The following is a 19,214-nucleotide window of genomic DNA, read 5'->3' as shown; positions in this document are numbered from 1 at the left end:
TTCTTTCTCCTTGGACTCCTAGCTGAGGCCTTCTGAAGGGCAATCCTTTTTCTTTACTCATTTTTGCTCTTGTTGACATTTACAAAATACTGTGTTAGGATAATTATACTTTTTTTTTTGTTTTTGGTTAAAAATCAATCAGTCAGACAGATGTTTATAGTCAGGCAAATATCCTCTATTTATATATTTATTTATGTTTTTAAAAAGGTGCCAGAGATTGAACCTAGGACCTCGTACATGGGAAGCAGGTGCTCTGTAATTCTCTCCCTCGAAACACAGACACACAGCCCACCTTCATTCTAATTTCTTGGCTTAACAATGGAGTGCTCTTTTTATGTTTTAATACCATAAACGTACTGAGTATACATACATAATATAAAATTGCATAGCACTTTTTTTTTTAACTTTGTGAGAACTCCAATTTCTCTATTCACCCAACATGTTTGTAATTTGTGCACCACTGTTCGTTCTTCTTTCACTCAACATCCCTCATTACCCCAGGTCCACTTAACGCTTCTGTACTTGATTAAGAAATACATGAATTGGTTGGAGGTGGTCTCATTCTTTTCTTGTTTCGCCATGTTTCGCCAATGTAACTGAAGAGATAAAATTTTCATAGATAAGCATAGAATGCAAGAGGTTAGCCACTGAGGAGTCCTCAGTAATTATACATCAATTTACTGATGAAGAAACACAAGCAGAGAGAGATTATATGTCCTCCCTGAAATCCCACAGCTTCGTGTAGGAGATGGCTGGAAGCAGATCACAGGCTTTTAGGCTTCCAGTCTAATGCTCTTTCCACTTCACACCATAAGCTCTTTCAGAATCTTCTAGTTCTTTCTACACAACCTACCCCCTTGGAAACTCCATAAATGCCCCTGGGATTTATTGACCCAGTATTAACTATACTGCAAATAATAGAGAAAATCATGTCTTATCTTGCAGAATGATAAGTTGATGTTATAAATTTACAGTAATATTTGCAGTGTGAAGACTGTTACCTGAGAATGAAAAAGTGTTATGAAAAAAGGCCCTATGAACTCAACTCTAACAACAAAGTAAACTGTCTCAATTTTTGTTTTTTAAGTTAAAGTCTAACACTTCAACTAACACCTCAGGGCTTTCTAACTTTGCTTTGACTCATAGAATTTGGGTCTAGTAGTAAACATTTGAATATTACTTTCCCCACTAAGTTGTTTCCCATGTGTGGTAATTCTAAAGAAATTACCTTGGCACCATTTAAATTAAACACATATTTACTAATCCACTCAAGCAGCAAAGTGGTTGATTACTTACAGGTAGAAGTTACAATAATAAGCAAATTTCAAGCAGAGTATCTTATTAGTATATATGATTACTAGAAAAAAGTGAGAATATTTAATCCTGGCTCCACATGTTAAGATTCTTAAATCAGGAATAACAGACTTCAGAATGGTTGAGGTTAGTCGTTCAGGGCAAACGTTCTTTTAGTGGGCAAGAACGTGTTCTTAGTTTTTCTATACGTCACCATCAACTCATTCATTGCCCACATCTGTACCAAATACAGAAGCAGATCCTGGGGTTACAGTGGCTTCTGCTCTCTCAGAGCTTTAGTTCTTAGTGCTCCGGTGAAGGAAAGGGCTTCTACATTTGGAGACAGCAAAGGCTGTGATGGCCTTTCCTCTTTACCCAGCTGATTTGCTTTTTTTTTTCTTTTTTTCCTTCTTTATTTTTTTAAAAATGTTACATTCAAAAAATATGCGGCCCCATATACCCCACCCCCCTCACCCCACTCCTCCCACATCAACAACCTCTTTCATCATCCGGGCACATCCATTGCATTTGGTGAATACATTTTGGAGCACTGCTGCTCTCCCAACATCCATTTCAGGGCCCACCTGTTGGTGGGCAGCAACGGTGGCTGCATGGACAGAATTGCAGCCTGTCTGGCTTTCTTCAAGGCAGGTGTGATGGTTCTTTTTGGGGCCAGTTCCTTTCCATGCATCTCTCAACTAGTACGTCCTTGGAGAGGCCTCTTCTAATCCCCTCCTCTGAAGTACTCAATCCCCGTATTATCACATTTCACCTGTTTTCCTTTCAGTGCAGCCTTCCTCTCTAGCTGGCGTCTTCTGTTTCTAGTTTCAGCTGACAGTGCCTTATCTGGTTTGTTCACCTCTGAATCCTGCAACAGAGGTTGGCACACAGCTGACATTCATTGTCTATTTGTGTGAATGAATGATTTCCTAACTGGCTACTGCTTTCCATATTTACTACAGATCCTGTGTTAATCCTTGCTGAGAAATTAGTCCTTCTCTACATGCAGATTAATCCGAATTTAATTTAGGACACATCTGAGAAGTTATCCCAGCCTTCGTGTCATCAGAAGCAGGGTGATGCAAGGAAACTTTTCCTCCCAGATAAGCAGGCCCTGGGCCTCTTTCTTCGTATCACAGGAAAATGCTTGCCCTTTTTGTTGGCTCACTCTAGAACTGGAAACATCTGGACCTCTAGAGAACGCCGCGCATTTGGGCGTAGGAATAATTTTGGAGTTGGGAAAGGGGAAAGAAATGCCCTGGGAAAGTGAGGGCGAGCCTGGAGAAAGTCAGGAGAGGCACGCGTCCCCGTACCAAGCAGGTGTCCCGGTGTCAACAGTCTCGGGGCCGCTTCCTAGAAAGTCCTGCTCCTAGTGGTTTCCGAAGCAGCCGCCTCGGGAGGCAGTGGGGCCAGAAGCAGGGTCGGCTGAGCCTCGCGTCTGTCCGCCCAGGTCCCGAGCGCTGGGGCTGCAGGACAGGCGCGGGCTGCTCGGAGAGGCCCGCTCCGAGCCCCTGGGAGGTGGGGACCGTGACGGAGGCGGCGGGGGGAGCGGCGGGCGGCGCGGTTGACATGGTAACTTGCTCTGCGCCTCGCCCGCTGCGCGCCCGGCCCCGCCGCCGCCTCTGCTCGCCCCGAGCCCCGGCCGCCTGCTCGCGGGGCCCCAGGGCCCGTGCGCCCCCCGCCGCGGCGCCCTTCCCGCCATGAACCCGAGCCCGGCCCCGGGAGCCCGGCGGGGCCCCCCGCGCGCAGCGGCCGCGGCGCGGCGCAACGAGAGCCGGGACTATCTGCTCATGGACTCGGAGCTGGGCGACGAGGGCTGCGCGGCGCTGCCCGCCTACGGCTACTACCCCTGCCTGTGAGTGCCCGGGCGCGGGGGGCACGGCTGCCTCTGCCCCCGCTGACTGCCAGGCAGGGGTGCCCACGCGAGGGGTGGCGGCGCGGGGCGCCCGGCCGTCCCTTCCCCGGGCCGCGAGGGGACCCGGGCACCGTTCCGCCTTTGCGCCCCGCGACTCTTAGCCCAGGTGGAGGGAGGGGGCTAGGGCTCCGGGGGGAACCCGGCCGGCTCGGGGAGGGGGGGTCCCGGAAGCTCGGCACCCGCGGCCGCGCGCTGCCTGCCCGAGCCCTGCGGGGGTGCGCGCCGGGGGCCCCGCAAAGTTCCCAGGTGGGCGTGGGGGGCCTGGCCCGTGGTCCCCGCTAGGGGGGAGGGAGGGACACGGCCGCTCCGGGGGCGCGATGCAGCGGGACACCCGGGAACTGGGGACGGGAGTCACAGTGGCGAGGAGAGACCCCCGAGCCACCGGGAGAGGTGACCGAGAGGGCGAAGGCGCGCCGCGTCCCCGAAGGCGTTCCGGGCCCTCGGCGGCTGGCCGGGCTGGGGGTCAAGTCTCCGCCCTTGGCCGCCGCCGCGCGCGGGTTCCGGGCCGCAGGTCTCGGCTCTGGAGCAGCTGCAGGGAAGGGGCTCCCGCCCCCGGGCGCTTGGCACCCCCTGGGGAGCGAGGGGCGCGCCCGGAAGCCCTCGCCGCCGCTGCCCGCTCCGGGGCTCGCTCCGGGAAGAGCTAAGCCCCGGGAGATGGCGCATCTACTTCTTTACCCCAAGATAAGAGAAAAATAGTTGGAACTGGGTGCAGCCATGCCTGTGCCGGGGAACTTGAAAGCATTTACTCTAAGCTTAATCCCTTTCCCCACTTTCTTTTGGGTAAATTGAAATGTACTTCACATAGTCTTACCATAACTTTTTCCCTTTTAAATTGTAAAATTCCATGTTTTGGGGGTATATTCGCAGTTAGGCAACCGGCGTCACTAATTCCAAACGCTTTCGTCTCTCCCAAAAGGAATCCTGTATCTGACATAAGTTAGGAAGTATTTCTATGTCCCACGGAACGGAGCTTCTACAACTTTAGTAGGCACGTGAGCCCCCGAGGAGCTCGTGGAAGCGCAGTTGAGGAGTGCGCGCTGCCCCGCTTCTGCGTCTCCAGCCATCTGGCTGCGGAGCAGGGGACGCTCGGAGTAGCAAGGAGAGAGATGACAGGAAACAAAGAATAGAAAAATAAGGCAGCCCTGGTTGGTCTGAACTCCTGTTTTCAAATTTGCTTTGTCAGAGAGTATATGTTTAAAATGTAGGTGGGATTTTGTTGTCTACTAAGTCTGAGGGTTATATATTTGGGAAAGTTACCCGTTGGCTAAATTAAGCAACTTTTAAAAGCCATCCCATTTTGTTGTCCTTCTTGTTTTAGACTGTTCATTTCTTTTTCACTTTTATCACCCAATCACTCCAGAGTCTTACGTGGGATAAATGATTTGATTAAAAAACATGTGGTTATATATTACTTAGTGAAAGAGACTAAAAAAGTAATAATTCCAAGTTGGCCTGGGAACTTCCCCGTTGCTTTCTTCAAATGTGGCTTGTTGCTTGATTTATCTAGTTCCTTACCTTATATACTATTTAGAGCATCCCCGTGTCATGTTAGCTGGAACCTAACACATCTAAGTAAGTGTTCTATCCCAGAGTTATTGTTTACTTCTCTGAGTCTATTATCTCCAAAAGGTTCTATAGTTATATTTCATCCACTGTTTTCTCTGGCAAGGTTTTCTTTTCCAGTTTAATAATCAACTAATTAAAACATTTTAATCAGTAAATAATACTTCATACCTATGATGAGAAAGAGCTAAAGAAAATTACTTTCCTCTGGTAAAGAGTACAGATCTTTCCATATGCTTTTAACATTGTAACTTAAACAATTTCATATCTTTTTCCAGAGTGGGAGGTGTTTTATTTGTGAAAATGGCAATCACTGGTACACTTCAGGCATGTGTAGTGCCATTTTCTTAAATTATTGAGATTTTCTCTTACAAATCCCGAATTTTTGCAAATTGCCATTTCTGTGGGATAAATTATATGACTCAAAAATTCTTTTTCACAGTTCACTTATATAGAAAGTCTTTATACATATTTTGGAAGATTTTACTGTTGAAAATGTGGTAAATTATCTTGTTTGAGAGCTATGACATATTCTTAGGCTTTAGTGTAGGTAGTAACATTTCTAAATGATGTTTAAAAGAAAGTTTCAGATTTTCTCTTTTTTCCAATTCCCAATTGGAAACCAATTAATACACTTTATTATGATCAATTTACAATGGTGATTAGCAAGAAGTGATTCATATCCTGCCACAGTCCCAGGAGGTATATCAGAAAGTTCTTTTAGAACTTTGAAAATACGTTTCTCGTCCATCATTTCTAAACATGGGAAAGAATCTTGGACCTAAATAATGTCAGAGATTTCTAAATTCTCAAGATCTGAAAAACAGTTCAACTAAACTTTCTGCTTGGGAAGGACTAATTGATTAAATAATTATGAGTAATGAAATGGTAAACTACTTGTAAACTAAAGCTCTGGCACACAGTAGACTGAGATCATCTAAAAACCTTATGGCTAAAAAATCTAAGAATACTGGATAAAATATTACCTATTTTTGTTCTGGGGAGTTATGGGTCTTGGTAGCCAAGGATCTTGGAGTCAAAAGAAGTTAAAACCTTGGTCCCAGATCAAACAGAGAGTTGAAACTAAGACATCCCTGTACCCCGCATGAAACCAGGACCTTTTTCATTTTAATGAAAAGTTAGACTAGAAAAATAGGCCCACCAGCTCAGAAGGAGAAAATGAAACTTTATTAGTATGAGGAAATGCAACCTTCCCCTAAGTATTTTGTTCCTTGGGCTAGTGCGCCAGGTAACTTTAAAAAAAAAACATTTTTTTTTTTTTTAAATACCTATCTGATGTAGAAATCATTGAGCTGAAGAATACCGCTGGGGCTCCTAAAAGTGTAAACCTAAGTCCTTTCTGAAAGAATAGTACCAACCATCTAGACAGCCAAGGATTTTTGTGAAAAAACCAAGTCCTGCTAAAGATGAGTTTACTATAATAAAAGACAAAAAACACAAGGAAATAGCAAACCATGAATTAGAGCCAGCAAATGATACAAACCACGAGTAAGTCAGCATAAAACATTCTAGAAGTATTGGAATCTTAAGAACTCCAAATAGTATAGCAACATGGAGAATATAAAATACGTGTAAAATGTTGATAATATAAAAAAAGAAACCAAACCCTAAGAAAACAAGATTTATTAAAATTACTGAAAATGGAAACTACAATTATTGAAATAAAAGACTCAGCAGATTAGACATAATATACTTGAGGATAATACTTAGAATGCTGGAGTACAGAGACGTAAAAAGACGAAAAATATGAAACAATTAGGAGTCATGGAATAGTAAGGCAGGACTTCCAGAAGGAGGGAAATACAGAAAATGAGGGAGGCAATATCTGAATATATAATGGGAGATGATTTTCCAGAAATTATGAATTCTAATTTTTAAGAAATACAAGTATTAGTATAATACAGAAAAATAAACCCATTTTAAAACAGATACTGAAATTCCAGAACGCCAAAGACAAGAGGAAATACTAAAAATGAACCAAAATATAAGGAATTTGAACCAATACATTTGATATATGCTATATAATGTGTACCTTGTAAGTACTGAGGCTTTACTTTTACATAAAAAGCATTGTTTATTCTGTAGGTGTTAACACAGTGTTTTATGCAAATCAGTGCTTGATTGCTGATAAAATCTCTTTAAAAGTGGATAGGACAAAGCAAAAGGGTGTTCTTAGAATCACAATTGTAGAAAACCCCAGAGATATCCTTAATTCTTTCCCCTGTTTCACACAATAAAAACAGAAACAATAAAACTGACAAATCATTTTTTTATGGGTCATGGATTTCTTAAAAAATTGATCGACTTCAGGTGGGTTTTGGATATCCTGAAACCCATTCCTGAGCTTCGTGACCCAGACTTAGAACCTGTGATTTAAGAGAGTTAATCTAATGGTGTAGACCACAGACAAAGAAAATTAACCGAACAGTCTTTTTTCCTGAACATACTTACGTATAAATAAGGGAATGCAAAGTTCAGACTGAAGGTTAGAGTATTTTTTTTTCTGACTTCATGTGCTGACAGTATACTACTCTTTTTTAATTGAAGCTAGAGTATGGAATCAGAGCTATGAATCATATTACATTTTCATATGCTTGTTACTTCTCCCTTGTTCTTTATCTCCATATAGCTGGGATATATGTCTATTTAAGCATCCGTTACACCTCTTTACATTTATTTTCCCTACTAGATTGTAAGCCTTCAGAAAGGGGACTATCTTTTGAGGAGGGGCTATCTTAGAATACCAGAGAGAAGGTACTAATTAATGTGTTCCAACACAAGGACATGATCCTTTTTTCTTTTTTTTTAACTTTATTTTTAATTTTATTTTAACTTTATATTTTAACTTTATTTTATTTTTAGATTATAGAAAAGTTACATCAGAAATTTAGGGGAATCCTACATACCCCTCCTTCCCTCCACACTTTCTCCTGTTAATAACATCTTGCATAAGTGTGGTGCATTTGTTGTAACTGATAAAACAAATATTGAAGCACTGCTACTAACTGTGGCCTATAGTTTACATTTATGGTTTCCACTTTGTACCTCACAATTTTATGGGTTTTGACAAAATGTGTAATGGCCTAAATCCACCATGGTAATATCATGCAGAACAGTTCTAGCATCCCGAATGGCCCATGTTGCACCTATTCTTCCCTCTTCCTCTCCTCAGAACCTCAGGTGACCACTGGCTTTATATCAGTGTGACAAGTTCTTCCATTACTAGAGTAATAGTAAGTCTGCTTTGGTCCATGTGTACACTCCCAGCCTTATGTCTGTTCATTCCTTAGTCTTAAGGATTTGGGGATGGTGATGCCCACTCTGCTTCCGACTGAGAGGGGCTTAGATCCCCTGCGGCAGATGGATGGAATTGTTTGGTTGGCAATTGCAGACACTCTCTGTTCCTTGAGATGGCATTGTCCATCATCATCCCCTTGTTACTTGTCCTGGGTGAGTCTGATGAACTGGAGAGCAGATGTTGGCTGCAACTCTGCTTAGATTCAGGACTCAACATGAACAGACCAAAGATTAAAGTCCCCGGGACATCTATTTAACGGATATTGTGCTAATTATAGGTTCAAATAAAAGAGCCATGTGCAGGGAAATTATAAATGAGTCTATCTTTGTTATATTGTTAGATATATATGTTGGAGATAGGTTAACATATATTCCAAGGTGAGGCTTACCAACAGGGTGCTGATATCCTGGGGATCTTTTTTTTTTTTCTTGATATTTATGCTAATAAAGAATAAAGCAAAGTTTGATCCTTTAATAATAGCGACAGACTTTTAAAAAATAAAATTAAAATTTTATAATAAAATAGTGTCTAAGTTAGGCAGCAGAGTGAATCCCGACATAGAAGCCATCTATCTAGGTTTTATATTCCAGCTGCTTGTTTGTTGATACTCGCGTCTTCTGGGGATTCTCTCACTAGACACTGCTGCCACCACCATGCTGCTGTGCTTTTGGCTCTCTAGCCCCAGGTTCTTTTCTTACAATTCTCTAGGCACACCTGTGTCTTTATCAGAACCAGTTAAAAACCTGGAGATAGCCAGAGAAGTAACATACAGAGAGAAACTTCATGTCTGGCTGTAATTGCTCCTCCAGGCCTCCCCTTTTCCCCCTCCCTCCCAGATCGTTCCGTCCTGTTTGCGTGTTGTTTTTGCTCGTTGTTTGTTTTTTCTTTAGGAGGCACTGGGAACCGAACCTGGGACTCCCATGTGGAAAGCAGGCACTCAACTGCTTGAGACACATCTGTTCCCTGCTCGTTTGTTTTTGCTCATTGTCTGCTCATTGTTTGTTTGTCTTCTCCAGGAGGTACAGGGCCCGAACTTGGAATCTCCTGTGTGGTAGGCGGGTGCTCAACTGTGCGAGCCCCTCCCCAACTTCCAGTTCTTCTATGGCGCCTCCTAAGGTCTAAGCCCTGCCTCGCCCCAAGTCTTTCTGGAGCTGGCAGGGCGTGTTCTTCCTTCCCTCCTCACACCATCGCCTAACCCAGGCAGAGGAAGTTTGTTCCACTTTTTCTCCTAGGGTCACCCTTTCAAACGCCCTTTCTTTTCCTGGGATCTCCTCCTCCCCTGCATAATTGGTGTTAGGAGTGCCCACTCCCTTAGGGAAAGCCCCCACCCTTTATGCGGAGCTGTGGCCTCACCAGAGGCTCACGTCTGCAACAGGAGGACAGCAGCAGGGTCGGGGATTTCCAAGGAAAAGCAACAGCTCGTTTCCTTACAAAAACGTTTGATAAATGCACGTATGCATTGATAGAGAGTCCAGAGAGAATCTGAACATGAGTGTGGGCCTTATAAATAGGGTCTAAAACTATCAAAGACCCGGATCTTGGTTAAGGGTTTGCAGTTTGGGCATTGCTCCTTGGGGAAAAGCAACTGCAAAAATCACCGTGGGATCCCTCTGCCCTGCTCCATTTGGGAATCATCTCCCCCGGCCACTTCGATTACTGGTGGGTCCCTTGTAAGGGACTGTTCTGGAAGTCTGTGTTCTGCGACGTGTGAAGGAACCACATGCTTTGTTTCAAAACCTCCCCAGTCGTGCACTAATCGACATCTGGTAAAAACTTACCATGGAACCCTCTTCGAGGAGGTTGCCGTGTTAGGTTGTGGCCTTAGTTATTGCCAGATGTGCTTAAATGGCAACATTTATTCTATAACAATGTTTACCTGTAGGAATATTGCATAATTTTTTCTCTAGACAGTTATGTTCCTTGAGTTATGAGAAGTAACTGCATAAGAAAATTCATCTTTGCCTGTTAGTAAAAATCATAAAAGGAAAACATCTTCTTGATACCATTCTTGTGTTTCTCTTTTTCATACAAAATGCTAAATATAATTGGATCCAGTTGGATACAGTTACATTTCTGATTGCTCTTTGTTTAGGAATCTTATTCTGGCTTTAAACACATGGTAAAGTGCTCATCTATATGCCAAATTTCAATTAAACTTTGGCATCTAAAATTTGGTATATTGTTCAAGACTCTAAGCCATTGGGATTGATTAAATCACATTTCTTCTAGAATGCCTATTTGTTTAGAGCAGTGTATCAAAAGGAGCGTTAGAGATACCCAAATCACATATATTTTGGGGGCATATTAATTCAGGTAACTCAGACGGGACAAAGATGAGAAGTGATGTGAACTAGAATTAATTGCATTCCAGTGCACTTTGCTGGTTCTCTCATAATCCAAAATATATATGATGTGGGAAGACTAACATTTTTGAAATACCTACTCTGTAGCACATCCTTTTCCAGTTGTCTTAGAAATGTCACTTCCTCCTCAGAGCAGCCATGTCCGGTGGCTATTTTTCATGTCAATTTTATAAATGACACATGCTAAAAGTCCGAAATGTTAACCTTCGGAAGGTTACTTGGCCAGTAAGGTGTTGTCAAGTGGGCAGACATCTCAGGAAGTGCAGCCCAGAACACCCGGACAGAAGGGCAGGCTGTTGCACATTCCCTGCTCTTCAGCGTCCCTTGAAATCCTGCTGAGGTCTGGCACAGCTGCGTGCGCTGTAGGATGTGCTCTTGCATTGCTCGCTCATCGCTCCTGCCGCTCTTCTCTTTCATAGGTACGTGGACGCCACAGGCTGGCCATGACCCATTGGACCCAGGTGTCTTGTGCTGGGCTCATTTTATCTAAGTCCTGTTTTGGGTGCAGGGAGAAGCCTGGAAGGAAAGATGATGAGTAGCAGTCCTAAGTGTGTTCAACAACCCCCAGCTTCTCTTCTCTTGAATCTTAACCATCTCTGAATTCCACTTCTCCATTCACTAATTCATTCTTCTATTTAATCATTCATTTCAGTGGGCCTCGTGGGATTATGTCCAGTAATAATAAAAATAGCTAACATTTATCACGACTTCTAAGTGCTTTATAAGTATTGATTCATTTAATCCTCATGTTAAACCTACAAAGTATGTTCTGTAAAAACATCATAGGTTTATAATCCCCATTTTACTGATAACTCTTCTTTGTGGTGGTATTTATTTGTTAACTAACTGGTCAAAAGTTACACAGCTAGTAACTGGCAGAGGTGAGAGAAAAGAAAGGAAGGAGCAGAAGATTCAGTTATCTTCTCAACAGTGAAACTTTTTTTTAAACTGCCAGCCTTCATCTCCAAAGGAAGATCCATGGACTAAAGCCAAGAGGTCTGTAGATCATTTACTAATTTTATCAAACAGTCCATACACTGATCATATCTCCTTGAAGATTGCAAGAGATAAAACTTTAATTTCTCTCTATCGTATGGATAGAATGACTTCTATAAATGCAGTTTGTATCAGAGAAACTGACCTGATTCAGATGTGAAACTGGAGATTTCATTGCAGAATTTACATAATTTTTAGAGCATTTTACCTGGAAATCATCTGAAGGTACACATAGCCAGAAATCAATTGCGATATATATAGTCAGGTTAAGACTGAGTCTTCAAGACCAATCTCACATTTCATTTACAGCAGGTCTGATTTGCAGCATGGAGAGAACTTTATCCTGACACAGAACCCTCTCATAAAACTGGGAAGAGTTTTCCTCATGGGAATTACTAATAAATTGTGGCAAATTCAAATTATGTGACCCAAGAAAAAAATTTTCTTAAGTCTTAATCCTTCCATGTGAGTGTGAACCCATTATAAACAGGACCTTTGAAGATGGTACTTGTTACGGTGTGCCCAGACTAAATGAGGGTGGGCGTCAGTCCACTATGGCTGACATCCTTAAAGCAAAGGAAATTGGATTTGGAAGGGAGAAGCTACTTGGGAAGCTGGAATTTACAAGTCAACAGAACCAAAAAGAGAAAGGAGAAGATATCGCCAAGCGCTGGAAGAGCCAAGGACTGGAGGCAGCCAGTCCCAGGATGCCACGGCCTTCAGGAGATAGCATCATCTTGCTGACACCTTGATTTTGGACTTCTGGCCTCAAAACTGTGAGCCAATAAATTCCCATTGGTAAGCCAATCCATTGTATGGTATTTGTTTTAGCAGCTGAGAAAATATGATGCAAATAAGGCTAGTTTCAAAATTCTTTTAGGCATTTACACTCTTATCAATGACACTTTGTTTTTTTAAATTAATTAATTAATTTTTTCCCATATACCCCACTCCCCACCCTCACCAAATCATTTTTGTAAATTGTATTTTTTGAAGATATTTACATCACATAAAAAATGTTACATTAAAAAATATAAGAGGTTCCCGTGTACTCCCCACCCTTCCACCCCACTCCTCCCACACCAACAACCTCCCCCATCACTGTGGCACACTCATTGCCCTTGTTGAACACATTTTGGAGCATTGCTGCATTAAACGGATAATAGTTTACCCTGTAGTTCACACTCTCCCCTAGTCCATTCAATGGGTTATGGCAGGATATATAAAGTCCAGCATCTGACCCTGCAATATCATTTAGGACAACTCAGAATCCCAAAAATGCCCCCACATCACATCTCTTCTACCCTCTTCCTGCCCTCAGCAACTACTGTGGACACTTTCTCCACCTCGATGCTAAAATTTCTTCTATTACTAGTCACAATAGTTTTGTAGTAGAATATCCGTAAGTCCACTCTTGTCCTTATTTTATTCCTCCATCCTGTGGACCCTGGGATGGTGACGTCATCAGTGTTAGCCGTCTTGAGCCAGGATTTTGCACTGAGTAGCTTGAAGGATGCCAGCGGTAGCTACGAAAGGCTGATCCCTGGGCAGAGAGAATCCCTGCTACCACCCAGGGCAGTGGTTTCTCCAGGAACCCTTCTCTTGGAGCGCCATTGAAGGCTGGACACTGGTCCTTCCTGAGAGATTCATTGATTTCTTCCAACAAATAATTGTTAAGCTTCATCCATGTCCTAGGGACCGTGTTTGGGAAGAGTGAACACCACATTTCATTGAGTCTAAACTTAAATCATCTGAAACCTGCCCTATTTTATATACGTTTGACAAACAAGCATCCAGAAAAGGTAGCAATTAAACTTGATCTTTGATTTTTTTTCATATCTATTGTAATAGCACTTTTTACATATTAGATATAGATTTGCATCATGTGTCACTCCTATGCACATATAAAAGGAAAATATAAAAAAAATACATTCAAAGTATTCCTAGAGCTCCTTCCCATTCAGGGAATAGGCTGTCCTGAATCTCCTTTTAATCCACAATCTTCAGTGTTCATTCATTTTTCACACAAAAAGAACACTGGTGTCGCAGTGTTTCTTTAAAGAATCCAACGAATCCATGATAGATTGAAAAGCTTCGGGGGTAGGTGATTACACTGGATTTGCAATTATATTAAGCTGGCCTATTTTGACTGATAGTTCCAGAATGCTGCTATACAAATCTGCTTCACCGTTGCCCAAGTACTCCACACCTCCTCTCCCCGATTCAAACATAAACACACACAGAGATAGACACACACATTTATTTCTTAGGTTTGAAAGAAGTGCTTCACTACTTTCTCCAGGATTTACTTTTAAGGCACTGTCTTCAATTCTGAAACTTTGGGTGCCGTTGTTTATAATGCTTGTACATGCCCTGGCAAATGTGTCATTGTAACAGCTGGCAACTGGCAGCCATTGGGAGATCCAATTCCAGAGAAGATAAAATAGAAAAGAGAGTTTTAGATCAATGCAAAACGGTGTGCAATGTTCCAGAGTTAGAGTAATGGGAGAGAAGATGAGACATGAACGATTACAAGGTAAACAAAATTCTTTACGATCTGTCTAGAATTTAAGAGGCCCAGACTTTATTGTCTAGCTGACTTTAAAACCCTGGTAAGGCCACAACAGTCTTCTGCCTATTTACATTAGCTTATGTAATTCTCACAGCAAACCTGTGTGATAGGTGATGTTCCTGTTTGTAATTGAGGAAACCGATGTTCAGAAAGGTAAAATAGCTTGCCCAAGAACTTGTAATTCTCAAGTCTCTGAGCCAGTATTTGAGCTCAGATTTTGTTTTGTTGGTTAGTTGGTTGGTTTTTTACACTTAGTATTCTGTACTGCTTCCCCTCGAGTAGAAAGAAAACTTCATGAGGACAGGGATCTAGTCTGTAAATAGTGACGAGCATTTGGTAGGAATTCCAAACATTTGTAGGCTGAATGAATCAGTGTCTCCCTTAAAGATAGTGATTCAACAAATTGAACTTTGTCTAAAATTGGGCTTCATAAGGTATCCACACTTTGCCTTTAGGATTCTATGTTTTCATATTGGTCTTTTCAGAGATGTTGCAATGTTAGAGTCTTATATTCTTGCAGTTCAGGTTATTTGATGGCTTTTACCAGCTTTTTGGTACCAGCTTTTTGGTACTTATATGCTAAAAGACATTTGTTCAGTATTTTTTAAATCTTACAAATTATGAATATAAAAAATTTCTTTTTATGTAATATTAATAGAATACGTATGGGGATTTATCTTATTTGCTGTTTTTAAAAAACAACTCAATTTTATTGATGCATATTAATAAAGCATGCAATTCATCCAAAATGTATAATCAGTGTTGTTTGGTATAATCACGTAGTTATGCATTCATCACTTCAATCATTATTAGAGCGTTTTCATTATTTCAGTAATAATAAACAAAAAACAAAGGAACAAACAAAATTCCTCACCTCTCCATCTCTCTATGCTTCCCCCACTGTACAGAGCTGCTGTTTCTGGCAATTCTATCCAGTGTATAATCAACAGCTTTTTGTATAATCACAATGTTGTACATTCATCATCTCAAAAAGTTTAGAACAATTTCATTATTTCTAAAAGAAAGACTCTACACCCCTTAGCATTCCTTCCTTAGACCTACATAACCACTAACCTCATTTCATCTTTATAAATTGATGTATTATTCCATTTATATAGAAAATGTAAGTACTCTGTTCACTTAGTATGATTTTTTTTGGTCTGATATTAACATTTTGTAGTATTAACTCACATTTGTTCGGCTTCAAAGAAAAATGATTTTATAAATGCAATTCTACCTATATTCGTATTTCACATAATATATTTAGTTCATAATAGGGCAGTCATACAGTATTTTTCCTCTTGTGTCTGGCTTGCTTCACTCAACATAATGTCCGCCAGGTTCATCCATGTTGTTGTCCTATGTTTCATGACTTCATTTCTTCTAACTGCTGTATAATATTCCATCGTGTGTGTACTCCACAATTTGCTTATTCATCCATCAGTTGATGGACACCCAGGTGGTTTCTAACTTTTGACTATCCTGAATAGCATTGCTGTGAATTGGTGTGCAGATGTCTATTCATGTCACAGCTTTCAGTTCTGGGTATAAACCTAGCAATGGTATTGCAAGGACTCATGGTAAGTCTATATTTAACTTCTTTAGGAAATGCCAAACAGTTCTCACAGTGGCTGCATCATTCTACATTTCCCCCAACAGTGAATTTGCATTCCTCTTTCTCCACATTCTCTCTAACATATACAGTTTTTTAAAGTTTTTAATAGCAGCCAGTCTGACAGGTGTGAAATAATATCTCATTGTGGTTTTGATTTGCATTTCCCTAATTGCTAGTGATGTTGAACATTTTTTCATGTGTTTCTTTGCCATTTGTATTTCTTCTTTGGACAGTTGTCTTTTCAAGTCTTTTGCCCATTTTTTAATCATATACTTTTAACTTTTTGTTCAGTTGTATGATCTCCTTATATATCATGGATATTAAACCATTATCGAATATATGATTGCCAAATATTTCCTCCGATTGAGTTGGCTGCCTTTTCACCCTTTTGAGAAAATCCTTTGAGGTGTAAAAGTGTTGAATTTTGAGGAGGACCCATTTGTCTATTTTTTCTTTCGTTGCTTATGCTTTAGGCATAAAGTTTAAGAAACTACTGCCTACCACCATATCTTAAAGATGTTTTCCTACATTCTCTTCTAGGAGTTTTATGGTTGTTGTTTTTATGCTTAGGTCCTTGATTCATTTTGAGGTAATTTTTGTATATGGTGTGAGATAGGGATCTTTTCTCTTTCTTTTGGATATAGCTATCCAGTTCTCCCAGCAACATTTATTGAAAAGAATGCTCTGACCCAGCTGGGTGGGCTTAACAGCCTTGTCAAAAATTGCATGACAAAAAAAGAAAAATCACTTGACTGTAGATGTGAGGGTCTATTATTGAATTCTCAATTAGGTTCCATTCATCAGTCTGTCTTTATGCCAGTACCACACTGTTTTTTACCACTGTAGCTAAGTAGTATGCATTAAAATCAGGAAGTGAGACCTCCAACTTTGTCCTTCTTTTTTAGACAGTTTTGGCTATTCAGGACCCCTCTTCCAAATAAATTAAATTATTGGCTTTTCAATTTCTGCAAAAAAAAAAAAAAGGCTATTGGGATTTTATTGGGATTCCATTGACTCTATAAATCAATTTGAGTAAAATTGACATCTTAATGATATTTAGTCTTCCAATCCATGAACATGGAATATCCTTCTTGTGTTTTTATTTAAGTCGTCTTTGGTTTCTTTTAGCAGTGTTTTGTAGGTTTCTGAATATAGGTCCTTTATGTCCTTGGTTAAGTTCATTCCTAAATATTTGGTTGTTTTACTTGCTATTATAAATGGATTTTTTTTTCTGATTTCCTCCTAAGATTGCACACCAATAGTATATAGAAACACATAATTTTTGCATATTAACTTTATCCCACCACTTTTGCTGAACTCATCTATTAATTCTAGTAGCTTTTTTTTGTGGATTTTTCTGGATTTTCTATATATAGGATCATGTCATTAGCAAATAGTGAAAGTTTTACTTCTTCCTTTCCTATTTAGGTGCCCTTTATTTCTTTGTCTAGCCTAATTGTCCTAGCTATAACTTCTAGTACAATATTGAATAATAATAGTGACAGTGGGCATCCTTGTCTTATTCCTGATCTCAGTGGGAAAGCTTTCAATCTTTCACCGTTGAGTACAATGGTAGCTGTAGGTTTTTCATATATGCACTTTACCATATTGAGAAAGCATCCTTCTATTTCTATCTTTTGAAGTGTTTTTATCAAGAAAGGGTGCTGTATTTTGTCAAATGCCTTTTCTGCATCAATCGAGAGGATCATGTGATTTTTTTTCAGTGTATTGGTGTGGTTGATAACACTAATTGATTTTCTTCTGTTGAATCACCCTTGCATACCTGGAATAAAACCCACTTGATTGTGGTGTATAATTCTTTTAATGTGCTTTTGGATTCTGTTTGCAAGTATTTTGTTGAGGATTTTTGCATCTATAGTCATTAGAGATATTAGTCTATAGTTTTCTTTTTTTGTAATGTCTTTATCTGGTTTTAGTATTAGGGTAATATTGGCCTCATAGAATCAGCTTAGTAGCATTTTTTTCTGTTCACATGTTTTGAAAAGCTTGAGCAAGATTGGTATTTGTCCATTTTTGAATGATTGGTAAAATTCACTTGTGAAGCCATCTGGTTCCAGGCTGTTCATCTTTGGGAGGTTTTTGATGATGTTTCAGTCTCTTCACTTGTGATTGGTTTGTTGAGGTCCTCTATCTTCTAAGTCAGTGTAGATGGTGTATGTATTTCCAGGAATTTGTCCATCTCACATACATTTTCTAGTTTTTTGGTATACAGTCATTCATAGTATCTTTTTATGATCCCTCTTATTTCTACAGGGTCAGTGGTAATGTGTCCCCTCTTATTTCTGATTTTATTTATTTGTGTCTTCTGTCTTTTTTACTTTGCCAGTCTAGCTAAGGGTTTGTCAATTTTGTTGATCTTCTCCAAAAACCTGCTTTTGGTTTTGTTGATTTGTTGATTCTATTGTTTTTTGTTTTTTTTTTTTGTTCCTGATTTCATTTATTGCTGCTCTGATCTTTACTATTTCTTTCTTTTGCATTGGTTTGGGATTAGTTTGCTGTTTTTTTTTTTTTTCTAATTTTTCCAGATGTGCAGTTAGATTACCAATTTTAGCTCTTCTTTTTTAATGTAAGCATTGAGAGCTATAAATTTCTCTCTCAGCACTGCCTTTGTGGTGTTCCATAGGTTTGATATGGTTTCTTCTCATTTTCATTCATCTCAATATAATTGCTGAATTCTCTTGCAATTTCTTCTTTGACCCACTGATTGTTTAGGAGTATATTGTTTAATCTCCATATATTTATGAATTTACCCTTTTTCTGTCCATTATTGATTTCCAGCTTCATTCCATTATGATAAGAGAAAGTGTTTTGTATAATTTCAGTCTTTTTAAGTTTATTGAGACTTGTCTTGTGACCCAACATGTGGTCTATCTTGGAGAAGGATCCAAGAGCTCTTGAAAATAAAGTATATCCTGCTGTTTTGGGGTGCAGTGCTCTATAGATATCTGTTAGGAGTTCTTTGTTTCTTTACTCTTTGTCCCGATACTCTATCCAATACTGAGATGGTATATTGAAGTCTACAACTTTTATTGTAGAGACATCTATTTCTCCCTTCTGTTTTGCCAGTGCGTACCTCATGTATCTTGGCACTGAGATTAGGTGCATACATATTTAGAATAGTTATTTTTTCTTGTTGAATTGCCCCTTTGATTAATATATAATGATCTTTATCCCTTATAACAGTTTTGCATTTAAAATCTATTTTGTCTAATATTAGTATTGCTATTAGTATATATTAGTATAGCTCTTTTTTGGTTACTGTATGCATGGAATATCATTTTCCAGCCTTTCACTTTTAACCTAGTTGTGGCCTTACATCTGAGGAGAGTCTCTTGTAGACAATGTATAGATGGCTTATATTTTTAAATCCATTTTATCAGTCTGTGTCTTTGATTGGGGAGTTCAAGCCATTAACATTCAATGTTATAACTCTAAAGGCATTACTTTATCCACTTTGACCTTTGGCTTTCTGTTGTCATATCATACTATAGTCCATCTTTTTACCCTTTCTAATATTCTTCATTTCTACATTCTTCTCCAAGTCTCTTGCTCTTGTT

General features: G+C 40.1%; 1 protein-coding gene across 1 annotated transcript in view; it reads left to right on the top strand.

Moving 5' to 3' along the window:
* The first annotated feature begins 2,988 nt into the window (after positions 1-2,988).
* TRPC6 (transient receptor potential cation channel subfamily C member 6) overlaps positions 2,989-19,214 on the top strand; it is a 158,132-nt gene continuing 141,906 nt past the window's right edge. Inside the window, exon 1 of the mRNA XM_012521843.3 lies at positions 2,989-3,148. Within this exon, the coding sequence (XP_012377297.2) occupies positions 2,994-3,148 (155 nt within the window). The 5' untranslated portion in view covers positions 2,989-2,993. The remainder of the gene's footprint in view (positions 3,149-19,214) is intronic.

This window comes from Dasypus novemcinctus, chromosome 27 (assembly GCF_030445035.2).
Source record: "Dasypus novemcinctus isolate mDasNov1 chromosome 27, mDasNov1.1.hap2, whole genome shotgun sequence".
Taxonomy (NCBI): domain Eukaryota; kingdom Metazoa; phylum Chordata; class Mammalia; order Cingulata; family Dasypodidae; genus Dasypus; species Dasypus novemcinctus.
Note: the sequence above shows the minus strand (reverse complement) of the source record. Positions and strands in the feature narration are given on the sequence as shown.